The following is a 12,966-nucleotide window of genomic DNA, read 5'->3' on the forward strand; positions in this document are numbered from 1 at the left end:
TTAGACTCTGCTCTTTTGTGTAAGTGATCACTGTAAGTTTCTATAAGTGGTCACTCCATTCACACCCATTGCAATTAATAGTAGGATTGGATTTGTTCCCTAAGCACGCGATTCTTTGCTTTGGAAATGTGAGATAAGTTGTTAAATGACTTGATGCTCCTGGCTTTATGAAAGAGGTGCTTGCTGTCTCTCCTGTACGTATTGTGCTGACTTGTACCTCCCTGTAGGCTTTGCTGTTCATGTGTAGCACTCACTGGGATGGAAGAGGACACCTTGGTCTTGTTTTCTCTAATTGGGACCAGGGAGGAGAAGTCTGGTGTCAGCATCTTCCCTTACAGTTTGAAGAGTCTTGGCCCCTGGCAGAAAGGGTACAACATGATGGTCCTCTTAAAAATAGGGAGAGTAGCAACGAGGCCTCAAAAACAAGACTTCCTTCCTCCTGTCAACGTTTTTGTGAAGCCTAATTCCCGGTTCCCCAGGAATGCAGTTACTGATAAAAGCAAAAGGAATCTCTATTTCCAGAAGTCAGCCTTGGCCTGGTCAATGTGACAGCCTAGTCCCATGGGGTAATTATTTCTTCAAAACCATTAGTGCTGGAGTTTAATTCTGTAATTTGATTATATTTGAATCTGTGTTATATCTTTTTCAAAATCAAGCATAAAAGTGTTTACAGTGGGACAAATCCAATGCCTGCATCCTCCTGGGTCTCACCTGGTAGGTGAGGACCTGGGCAGGGGATGGATCCTGTTCCGTAGTAGGCAAATCTCCCTCTGTGCCTCAGTAACTCGGGTGGCCCTGGTATAACCCTGGAGTGAGGAGAGCAAGCTTTGTGCTGAAGGGTTTCTTTGACCTACCATTCCCCCAGATCTTCCTTGTACTGCACCGCAGGAACCTCTGTACCAGGCCATTCCTGCAAGCACTGTCAAATCCTAGGCTTGCTTATTTTTAAATACGAGTGGTCTCCCCTGCCTACAGACTTCTGTACCTGCAGGAATATGAAAAGAATGTATCTTGTGTTCATACATGGGAATGAAGTGGACGCTTTGTGCCATGGATTTCCTAAGCTCAGCATAGCCCTTGGGCAAAGCCATTACAGGAGATGGACTCATGGTCATCTCTGGTATTTGTTATGGATTTTTAGTGTAAATTTTAGAGGCATTGAAAACTATCTTTTTTCACCTCATTGAGTTTCTCCTGTTGAAAGTGAAGAGTCTACAACTGCAGAACTTTCAAATTGGATCACATTTTTTTTTCTTTTATTTGTTAGGTGTTAGTGCATAATAAGAATCCAAATGTACATATTCTTCAGTGCTGGAAGTGGAAGCCGTTTAAAAAATTAAGGAGCAACCGTGCTCAGCTGTGTTCTTGGGGGCCAAGGCTTGTTGTGGACCTTGCTGAATTCTCACATTGCTGAATTCTCACTAGATGGCAGCATTCATTCATGTAGGCCGTAATATATTAAACACCAAAACAACATCATGGAAAAATGTTATCTAGCAAAAATATCTAGCAAAAATCACATACCAAATGCAATTTGTATTTTTATTAATAAAGGCTCTTACACTAGAAAGTAGATCTTCTAGCTTGTTTGGAATTTATTGTGATTTTACATTAAAAAAATTAGCATTCTTCTGCCTTCCAACATATATGCATTCTAATTTGTGACAGAATGAGAGTGCTTGTGCCTGATTTAATAATGAATGCTGATATAACGTTTTCAGGACATTAGGTAAAAGCTGCTGCAGGTCAAATCCTGCTTCTTTTGCTCATTTGACTAGCTCTTTTGACTTGAGTAAAACTAGACCGATGAGAATTGTGAGAAGGATTTGAGCCTATGTTGCTGAGAGATTATTATGAATTGAGTAGACTTTTCATTTTTTATGTTTATTATCTCCTTTTTTATGTCTCTCACCTTGGACAGTAGAACTAGGCTGAGATTCTTTTTGATGTGTTTTTCTCTTTCTAGTAATTTTGATTTGAGGGTTTCATGCACTGATAAGATATTTCCATGTCGGGTTTTACAGTGGTAAAAACAAATAAACAAAAACTGCCTACAGAAGAAGCTTGTATTAAAACTAAATTATGAAGATATTTTTAACCCATAAGAGGTTTTTTTAACACTTTCATTTGTCTTTTATTTTAAAGTAAGGATTCAGACTAAAATTTGATTCCCTTAACCAAATCACTCTGAAAATACAAGTAAGTCCTATATTGCCTATTTCAAAGAAAGAGAAGCTTGCTGCTGGAAACAGTTAAATGGAAAATCTTAGGGAAACACTAATCATGCAGCAGGATTTTAGAGAAAATTATTTTTTCTATTCTTTACCCATTAGAATCTGGAAATTATAATCTTGCTGTATAATTCTATAGCTTTATAGTAAAAAGAAGTCTTTTAGTATTGAATTCTACAGCCATTTGACAGCCATTCCTTTAAAGTAATTTTGTCTTTACCACTACTAAATTCAACCAGATATTTCCGTAGCGGTTGCCAATGGTAAATCAATAAACAAGGTGACTGAAGTGATGATCTGGGGTTTTTCCTCTGCTGCCAGTTACAAAGTGTGCTCACTTCCTTTTGGCAGCTGTGTGACGGGCTATGTGGGGGAGCGGTGCCAGTTCAGCGATCTGGAGTGGTGGGAGCAGCAGCACGCAGAGCGGGTGAAGATGCGGAACATCACCATTGCAGTGTGCGTAGCAGTGCTGGTCCTCCTGCTCCTGCTGGGGTCCCTGGCCGCCTACTGCCACAGGTAGTGCTTCCAAACACGCGCTGTGAACGCTGCTCTGACTTTCACAGTGGGCTCGTGGAGAAGAACGTGAGCTGTTCCTTAGCTGGTTCCTCAGGGAATCGCCGTATCATCCTTGCTACTCTTTGCTTTTCAGTAATTGGATCTATGAATAATTCAGAAAGTTCTGGCATGTCCTTGCCTGCAGTACTTGCGTTGGTGTTAGTGAGTGACATGTGTCTGGGGGGAAGAAGAATAGATTTTATTAGGTTTGAAGAGTAGCCATAATTTTTGTTGATGGGAAAGTTCAGGAGCATGCTATTTACTTCTTCCTTGGTTTTCCTTAAGAGCTCTGGATGTCTGAAACTGTCATGGTAGGGTTTGGCTCCTCTCTGCTAGCTATCCCATTAGTTTGGTTTTGCTTCCCTTTCAGTGTAGAGTGGCACCTGAAAGTTTCCTCACCATTGAGAAAAGCAGCCTTGCAATAGCAAACTTCCACAGTGATGCCTCCAGCAATGAACATGAAAGCAGTTTTCCTGGCAAAAGAAAGAGTAAAACCAGGGATGTGAGCCTAAAGCACATCTGTTGTAAAAATACTCCCTGGCATTTTCCATGGCTGTAATGAATTGTGCAGGTTTGGGATTCTCATGGCAGGAAGGATCCCTACAGTCACTATTTAAGAACCCAGGCTGATGTGAAATTAAATGTCATCGATGTCCCTTGGACTGGAAAGTATTCAGCATTTAATAAGTTAGAGTCTTTTGGCCATGACCTTGGCAGATAACTGTTCTCAGAGGCTCTTGTTTAAATGCATATTTATATTTAAAAGTAAACAAACAAGAAGCCAGACAGTAGCCAAATCGAGTCTCCTGCTGCATGCGACCTGCCCTCCGTGTGCAGGCATTTTGTTTGTGGTTTAGGTTAATTTTAAAATTAGACTCTCCTAGGCATAAAAAGTTAAAGTACAAAAGATTTTACTATGGAAGCTAATATTTTCCATTTTTATTTAATGGTTCCTAGCATATTTAGCCCATAAAAGTAGAGAAGCTGCCACGTTTATGATTTTCTATTAACTAATGGTAGAGATCCAAAATTAAAGCTAAGTGCAGCCTGATTTGTTCTCATGACCTGGGATTCAGAAGCTAGTCAGTGGAATGATACATACAGAATAGACAAATTGTGAGATTCTTATATTTCCTATATATGTCATATAAACTGTCATTAAAAGTAGCCAGAATATGGCTGGTTTTAAGGTATGAAGATATTAATTCTCTCCCCTTCCTGTCTCTTTTGTCATTTCTCCCTGATTTACCTTTCTTTCTTGCCACTGCTTTTGATCAATATAACTATTTACCTCGACAACAAGTTTTCAATTACATACTTGACTGAATTTGTACTGCAGCTGTTACTAGCCTAACTAGATCAAAATGAAACCACTGACCTAAAATCCCTATTTTAACTGGAGTCTGGAAACCGGTATTTGGGTTGAAATTGCATTATTGCTTTTTCACATAAATTACTGTATTTTGAAATGTACCAATTAAGTCTGTAATAGTCCTGTTCCTTCCCCTGTGAAATAGAGACACCTATCTCCTTTTAATTGGAGGAAATGAAGTTGGAGATCTACACCTGAAAAATATGTGAACTGGAGGCCAAGAACACCAAAGTACTGTGTTGGTTTGTTCAATGACTGTAGTCTGCTGAAGAGCATTGTGTTATTCTTAATGTTAGGTTGATGTAGTGTGACTGTATAGTATGCCAAGTTTCCTATCTTCCTGGGGAAGCAAGGAAACAGCTCTCTTCCAACAAAAAAAAATCTGAGTCACAGATTTAACACCCACAATCCCTCCACCTCTGTTGGCCAAGGCTGTGCAAAAATCAGCAGTAGGACTGGGATTAGGACTGAGAAATTCTTGGCCTCTTGCCCACGCTCGGTCAACTAGATTTCACTGAGTCCTACTTGGGCTCAGTTGCACATGAAGACTCCTGTGCCTACCAAGTCCACCTGGCATCTGTTACTCTGCATGCTGTAAAGTAAGATGTAGAATTAGTGATCTCCTTGAGCGGGGCATCCGTGCCTGGGTGCGAGCTCTGTGCAATGGATTTTATAACTCTTGAGTAATGGGCTCAAGTTTTGTCAGCACTGTGAGCTGCAATGTGGAACGAGCACATCTAGGTGACAAAACATGAACAGCAGCCTTGCCCCAGTGTCAGGAAAAGTCAAAATGGACTAATTTACCCTATTTCTCAACATTCTGCTCTGTGGATATACCCTCAGGTCTGACACCTATTTGATTTCGTATTAGCAGTCCCTGTCTTATTCTCTTCTGGAGACACTTACTTTTTTTTTTTTTTTAATGTTTGAATATACAGGAACATGTTATAGAAAATCTGGGGAGAAAATCCATGGTGGAGACAGGTCTTTCTCATTTCTAGCAACAAGCAATGTTTTATTTACATTGTATTTTCATGAGGGGAGCAACATAAGATAATTATGGCAGATGCACTTTCCCAGTTAGTATATGAATGTGATGTAGAAATAAAAGGAAAATTCCTATTTTCTTTGGTACATGCTGCTAAATTTTATTTAAAATAGATCAAGTAAAAGGGTGTTATAACTTGAGACTTCCAGAATTTGAGGAGTGTAACATTAATTTTGTTAGCTGATGTCTAGGAGGAGAAAAAACGTGTATGTAAAGTCAGTAAAGATGTACTGATTTGAATCTCAAGCAGTGTAAATGAGCTCTTTTTCTTATGACCGTGTTTTCTATGTCGGGGCCTATATGAGCTTTTAATACTGCCTTATAAGTGATTGTTGTTTAACTCCAAAAATAACAATTTTTTAATTTATGGAACTAGCCGCTTAGTTTCATATCATATTCATATCCTTTTCCAACTCCAGGTTGTACTCCTGGCTTTTTTTCCGCTTGAGCTAATTCTGTTAGCTTTTTCCTGGAAATGTCTTAGTCCCAAGTTTTTGAGGCTTCCGGATTGTTTATTTCATAGTAATTTCTGAAATTGTTGTTTTTCATAAATGATGCAGATGAATGCAGAAGCAACTTTCATAATTGTAACTATCAATGGTGTACAAAAACACAGTCAGATTTTTACTTCTGAGCTTTACCCACAAACACTCTTCATTGTATTGGCTGAAACCTAAATCTTTATAAGAGGAATGTGTTATATATAGAATAATATAAGAAAATGGAAGGGGGTAGTTAAAATTATGAGGCCTGTTGTTTTTTCTAATGAATGACCCTTTGCAGATGGCGCATTAGAACAAACATTTGTTCACTTCTTACTGACTTCTGTTTCTAACAAGCTGGTTTTTTTAACCACTGGGTGGTAATTGACAGTAATACACCTTTCAAACCAATGAAAGAAAACAAAATATATGTCCCTTCTATAAATACCTATAGAATAATGTGTGAGAGGAAGCAGCGTCTGTTCCTCCCAAAGCAAAATAATCTGTTTCAGCTTTTGTTCTGTTGCAGAAGTCAAAACTCGTATAAGAAGAATTTCTATGCAGAAGCGATAAGAGATGCCAGCAGCCGCGCTGACAATGAGAACGTGACACCTACTAGCAACAAGTCCCGGGTAACTATATTAATGTGGAGTGGAGAGGGAAGCAGGAAGGATCAAAGAGTGTTAGGGATCCACTTGAGATTATCCATCAAATAATTCACATCTTAAATATATTAAATAACTGCTAGAGTCATCAAGTGCTTTTCTGTGAACCCTAGTTCATCTTACCTCATTGTTATCCCTCAAAGTTCACAGCTGCCTGGATGTATTGCAACCATTAGCCAGTGTTATTGTTAGCTTTGAACGCAACAGTTGGGGAACTGTGTTCTAAATTAAGGAAATGGCAATGTGATGACATGGCATATCACAGAGTTATTTTCACAGGGAAGTATGCCCTCCGTAAAAAAGGCTTCTTGGAAGCCAAGTACTGTGTGTGCTACATGAGATGTTGAACTTTGTTTTGGGGGTTGATGAAATTAAATGTCTTTGTATTAGAGGCTGCTGCCTTGTAAAGAAAAACAACCAGGATGTTATTGGGTAGTTTGGGACTGAATATAAAATACAGATTTTGCAGTGGTGTAGGTAGAAATGCCATCATGGTCTGGTTGTACTGGCCTGCTTCTGTTGTCGTTTTTGAAGTTGCATCAGAGAATTTGGCCCCATAAGGTCTGATCTAAGGACCTGATTCTCCCTGGCATTAAAATGACATTACACTGCTGGGTGATAGCAGTTGAAACTTGAAGTTGGCAAAAGTGACATAACTGGCATCTGTGGCTACTTCTGTGCCCAGTCGGAGACTCCTTTCTCAGAATGGCATGACTTACCCTGAGAGCTTGTCTGCACACACATATCATTCAGCTCTGAATAAGCTGCTGTAGTGCAGGTATCGCCATACTTGTCCAGGTGGCATCACATTAGCTAAGCAGCACACAGTGGAAAAGACTACTGGAAGAGTTTATACTTGTACGGGATTGGCGACAAGCTCTAGTGAAGCACATGGCTTTTTACTCGGGTAACTGCACACATGTTCTTCTAGTATAGGTATTACTGCAAGGTTTTAAAGCCTTCCACACCCAGCTATAGCTGGAAAGGTACAAGAACTGTGTACGTAGTAGTCATGGTCACAAAAGAATTTGACTTTAAATGGCCTGAAGTTTGACTCTGCTCCAAATCTTTGAGTCCAGAAAGAGATGAGTTTGTTCTGTTTGGGAGTCTGTTTGAGGGGTTGAGTATCATGGAATATTTATAGTGCAAATTCAAGGATTTTTAATCAACCCAAAGAAGGCCTCGCAAATGGTTTAGATTGAGTGTCTGGCAGGATTTGTGAGCGGGTAGCAACTGAAACACACTATCAAACATATGTTGGGAGTACTGAATTGGCTTGACCCTGCTTACAACATATTATTCCTTAGCTGGTCAACTGCATACTCTTGTGGACCTTTTGTTACCAGCACTTTGTTCCTCCAGGTACTGGACAGCAAACGTGCTGAATCGTGGCAATGTCATTATTTGTTCACAGCAGAGACAAAACCCACAGCTTGCAAAATATCTGAGGCTGGGAAAATCAGAAACATTTGTTAGGACTGAGAACAGCTCGTTGCCTGGGAGCGTCACTCTAGGAGGCCTGCAGCTCATCAGCTCTGTCTCCAGCTGCTGTTGTCCCTGTAGTTAATGCTAGTGGTCAATGACATTTTTGCTGAATATAGGAGTAATTAGACAGCTAAGCAATGGACTGAATCAACAAAAACAAATCCAACCTACTCATCTATTACACACTCATGTTAAATTTCACCATGCATTCTTGCACTGGGAGACATCAAATGCATTAATAAAGTAATTTATTGCAGATGGCTTGTTCCAGGCTGGAAGAGGAAATCACTGACCCTTTGCTAATTATTGCTGCTTACAGAGTAATGGATTCCTGTGGTTTCATGCATATGATTTTCTCTGTGCTGATGCAGCCATTGAGTGTTAAGTTCACTGGGGCTTCATGCATGCATGCACTCAGGTTAGAAACTGCAGAGTTGCCAAAAAGCAGCAGGAAGCTGTCCATTTCTACTGTTCACTTGAACCGGATTATTGGGGAGCTTTATGTAAAAAAAGACATTATACTACATTGGGGACAGAAAACTCTATGGCTCCTCAACTCTTCAGGTAATGGAGTAGGTTTTTGGGTGCTATTGATTTACACAGCATTAATAATCCTAATGAAGGACTTCTTATGGGGACTGGATGATGTGTATGCAGTAACTGTAAAGAGCTCATGAAATTCACTCCTTTTGTAGCCCACAGTGCTACTGCTCATTTGTGAGGCTGGGGAGAGGCAGTGCAAAGACTTTCTTGTTCTTGCCCATCTAGGTTAATGTAGAGGATAACAAGCTTTTGTGCTATCACACATATCAAATGCTAGGTATCGTGGTACTGAAACTATACCTATAAATTGTCCAAGTGCCATTCACTCTTCCCTTTACTTCTATTCTGCCAGGTGAGGCTACATTTAGCTGAGGGTACGCCTGGGAACTTTTTCACATTCGTATTAGAGTTGCATAAGCCAGGCTAGGTTTGTCCTAGGGATATGTAAGCCTTAGTAAACTTCTGCACATATCTGGATTTTGATGCTGTCCTGAGACTTTTCATCCAGCAAGTGTTCTGTTTGGCACAGTCAAAGATATTTTGCAGAACTCTGTAGCTGAATCTCCTCTGGGGGTCTGTCACATGTGGGTTAGCAGCTGTAAGCCTACAGATTTTATGTAAATGAACTGATGCCTAAATAGTCACACCTGCTACATCTATGATCTATCCATATAAATCCACCAATCCACTGAACCTCTCAGTCCTTCTGTTGGAACATCTTACTTAGAGACATTTTCTCTTCTTCCCTGTCTCTGCTCTTTAAACATCCCCCTTTTACTGGGTTCCCCCTTTTACTAGGTTTCCCTCAGCACAGTGCTTCACATTGCTTTCCTCTACCCCTGTTTTTTCTGTTTTCCCCCTGGCCTTTTCAGCATGTTCCCCCAGAGGGTCCCGTCTTCTGCTTCCGAGGTGTCACTTCCACTGTCACCATGAGACGATGGAATCGCACACCCCAGGTGGTGCTGAGAGCCAGAAAGGGAGGCTCGCTTCCTTCCCTGTGTCTGACAGAGTTTCCTGCTGTCTGGTTGTGGGTCTCTCTAATACTTTAAAAGTGGCCCTCAGTACTATGGAGAGTTGATTTTCATGTACTTTTGTTCTCGCATCTGGAAAGGTTGATTTGCAAGGCAAGAGAATGGGTCGTTCTTTACTAGGCTGGGACTGCACACTTTCCAAAGAAAGACCGGGGCTGTCATCAACTCAAATGTTTAATTATCTGCAGGGGAAGGGTCATCCCAGAAGCCAGGATGACCTTTTTCCTCCTGCTGTGGTTGGAGCGTGTGGCCCTTCTAGTTTGCCTCTTGGGTTTCAGAAAAACGGTTCATTTTATATTAATTTTGTCTCTGTATATTTTGTGCGCATATTGTATGTATTTGCAGTTTGCGGTTGTTAAGGAGTGTAACAGTTCTCTGGAGACTAAAGCGGTTGATCTAATTGAGTGTGAGACAACAGATCCTTATCCTGCCTGTCCTTCAGAATATGGTGAGTAGGATTTCCTTCCTTATTAGATCTCTCCTCACCTTTCTACCAGCAAGAGCAGCAGCTGATAGAGGAGACAGAGAAATCAAAATTATATTTCTGGCCTGTTTATAGCTGCTGTGCACAGCAGAAGCCATGTTTGTGTTGCTGTGAAGAGACCATTCAGTCCTTCACTTTGCAGGTTATTCATGAGAAATTACACTACAACAGTGCTTTCACACTCATAAGCCAGATGCTTCTCAAGGTAGTAATAATATCATATTTTTCAATTCATATAGAACTTCACAGGTTTGCTTCATAGCAAGTGAGTTATACCCCTCATACTGATGGGAAATGTATATCCATGGAAAGATATACTTTGACAGTCCTTATTCTTTCAGGCAGGATAACTGTCATGGTGTGAGAAGCCCAGGTCTCCCCAGAAACCTTTTGCCCTGTGGCAGCAACTGCAGTTCTGCCTTTTGTGTTAAACAAGGTGTTTGGCTGCTTGGGGAGTGTTTGGTGCTGAAACAAAGATGAGATGAATGAAGGAGATGTGCCTCCCACCCCTGGTACAAAGGCAGCAGGCAGCACAGAAGCACGCAATGGGCTTCCATGGCCCACACGTTACTAGCTGGACCACTCTGAGTTTTAGGAAACGCTGCCTTATAAGTGGCAACTGAATCTCCAGATGGTGATGGAGCAATGATGATGGAGAAAGACTGATATCTTTAACCATTTGTCTTCTTTACCCTATATACCTCCTAACTACAGAAGTTACTATAGAACCCAGTTTGTATCAGTCATTTAGAAATATGCAAAGACAAATGTTTGAGGATACTCGAATGGGCAGGCATCTTGCAAGATTTTCAAAATTACCCATCCTATCCTTAGACACATGTTGGGAAGTCACTTTATTCATCAGTAGAAAATACGCCTCACATTTACTTGGTTGGACTAATATTGTGAACATGTGTAGAACTGTATTGTCCAGTGAAGGAAGCCTGATGTTTCCCATTAGGAGGCTCTGTTTTCATTTATAGTTTTATCAGATGCAGCTATTGGAACACAAATTTTTCATGACAGGTGTCATTTTTTCCTAGCTGAAAATTTCAGCAAAAGTGGTTTAACCGTTTTAGACAGCAAGACTGGTAAATAATCTGATGTCTTTTCTCACATGTTAAAGAAATAATTCTTTTGACTTTGGAGCAGGGGCTTTAATTTTGCCAGGCAGGCGGTCTTCCTGTCACGGGCATGCATTTTCCTGTTCTTGTATATTAAAACAGAAAACCATGAAATTTGCCTAGGACAAGTAATTTCTTAAAATCTGAAGCAAGTTCTTGACTTTGCCTCTTTTTTTGTTCTTTTGACATCAATTGGTTTTGTAATTTTCTGAACTCAATTCTGTGCTTCCTTTCATAGCTTTCTTCTCTCAAAGCTGCCATTAGCTTTCTTTTAGCTTAGTTATTGTGAAGCTTCTCAAATGGCTTTCAGTAATACATATCCATTTTCTCCAGTGGAAGAACAGCCTATAACATACGACAAAGCAGCACAGACTTTGGCAGAAGAGGAGAAAGAACAAGGCTGTCGACAAGAGGTTCCTGTTGGTGAGAAATCGCGCCAGCCCATGGGAGCAGCGAAGGGCCCTCCCTGGAGCACCCACCCCAAGCCCCTGCTGGAAAGGGAGCCCTGCGAGCCTGCCCCAGCCAGCCTGCTGATGCGGCCAGACTAGAAGCAGCCTGGGTTTGAGTGAGAAAAGGAGGAAGGATGAAGTCAGTAGAGAATGGGAACTCATGAAACACTGAAGCAACCCTCATTTTTTCACTCAAATCTGCTTTAGAAAAAAACAAAATCAAAACAGAACAGAGAAGTCCTTGCCACTCCTTCACTGTCGTGTCTGCTTGGAAGAATTACTGTGAGCAATGTATTAGCAATGAGTACTCTCTAAGTATCACTTTAAGGGTCACTGCTGTTAACTTCATTAACTGCCTGCTAAAAGGACACTGAGGGGAAAACAGACTAGTGGGTGATTAGTCAGAGATAAGTATTTTCTAATGGAGTTTATTGCACATAGCGGTCTTTACCCATACACTCACAGAGTCCAGAAAACTGTCTAGAAAATGGGCCACAAGCACAACTGCAGAGAAACTGGAATGGAAGATGATGCAGGAAAATGAGTTAAAAATGAATCTTTTTATTAAAATATTGTTCATGGACACTTTAAGCCTCTCCCCAGAACTGCTGTCAGGCCAGTGTAACTTCTTGGACTTCACCAGAGATATTCTTGTATCTTCTTCTGTAAGTGAGCATTAAATGCGGTCTTGCATTTCTCAGGTTTGGTGGGCTGGGGGATTGTTTGTAAGCATATGGCATTAATGATGGTCACACCTATTAAGTGAGAGGTAACATTTGAGGGAAAGGTGATTCTTCCATTAAATTTTCCAGTCTACACTGGTCCTTCAGAGCATTACAGGATTGTTTCTGGACTGAGGCCATGGGGCTGAGTCTGCTTTCAGCCCTGCGAGGAAGCATGTGCTGGAGCTGTTCTTGCTTCACAGAAGCACGGCTGGCTGCAAAATCTGGTCCATTATATAGGACTTAGTGTGGGGAAATAAGTCCAGCCAGTTGCTGCTCCAAAAGAACAGGAGAAGTGGGACAAACAAAAAGCCACCTCAGTTTGGACTGACTTCCACGTAACTGATTTGTGCTGCCTGATAAAATCCATGGGATCGATTGGAAAACACCACCAATTTTTCTTGTAACTGGCTTTCTAACAGCTACAGTTCCCTTCCAGTTATTTACTAAGAACTAACTCACTTATAAAGCTCTGTTGTATACAGAGTTGTAGCTTAGTTGTTTATCATCTCAAGTGGTTTTCACCACTGTTCTTGACTCCCTAGGGCTGTTTTTAGAAGGTTTTGGAAGATATCTGGAAATCAGCTATATTACTAATAAAGTTTTAATTGTAGTCCTCTGTCTTTGAAGCCTACTATTATAACTACCAGACACATTCTTTAAACTCCGCTACAGTGCCCAACACTAGTGTTCCTTATAATTCATTAGCTGGACAATAGTGGCAAATGTTACTAATTTGTGTGCTTACCATCCTGCTTTTTGGTCTTCTAGAATC

General features: G+C 40.7%; 1 protein-coding gene across 1 annotated transcript in view; it reads left to right on the plus strand.

Annotated features, from left to right (window-relative positions):
- The window catches only part of EGF (epidermal growth factor), a 61,307-nt gene extending 49,739 nt beyond the window's left edge, over positions 1-11,568 (plus strand). The window contains exons 22-25 of the mRNA XM_009576024.1: positions 2,583-2,747; positions 6,218-6,320; positions 9,758-9,860; positions 11,354-11,568. Coding sequence (XP_009574319.1) covers positions 2,583-2,747; positions 6,218-6,320; positions 9,758-9,860; positions 11,354-11,568 — 586 coding nt within the window. The remainder of the gene's footprint in view (positions 1-2,582; positions 2,748-6,217; positions 6,321-9,757; positions 9,861-11,353) is intronic.
- The last annotated feature ends 1,398 nt before the right edge of the window (positions 11,569-12,966 follow it).

This window comes from Fulmarus glacialis, unplaced genomic scaffold (assembly GCF_000690835.1).
Source record: "Fulmarus glacialis isolate BGI_N327 unplaced genomic scaffold, ASM69083v1 scaffold1304, whole genome shotgun sequence".
NCBI lineage: Eukaryota > Metazoa > Chordata > Aves > Procellariiformes > Procellariidae > Fulmarus > Fulmarus glacialis.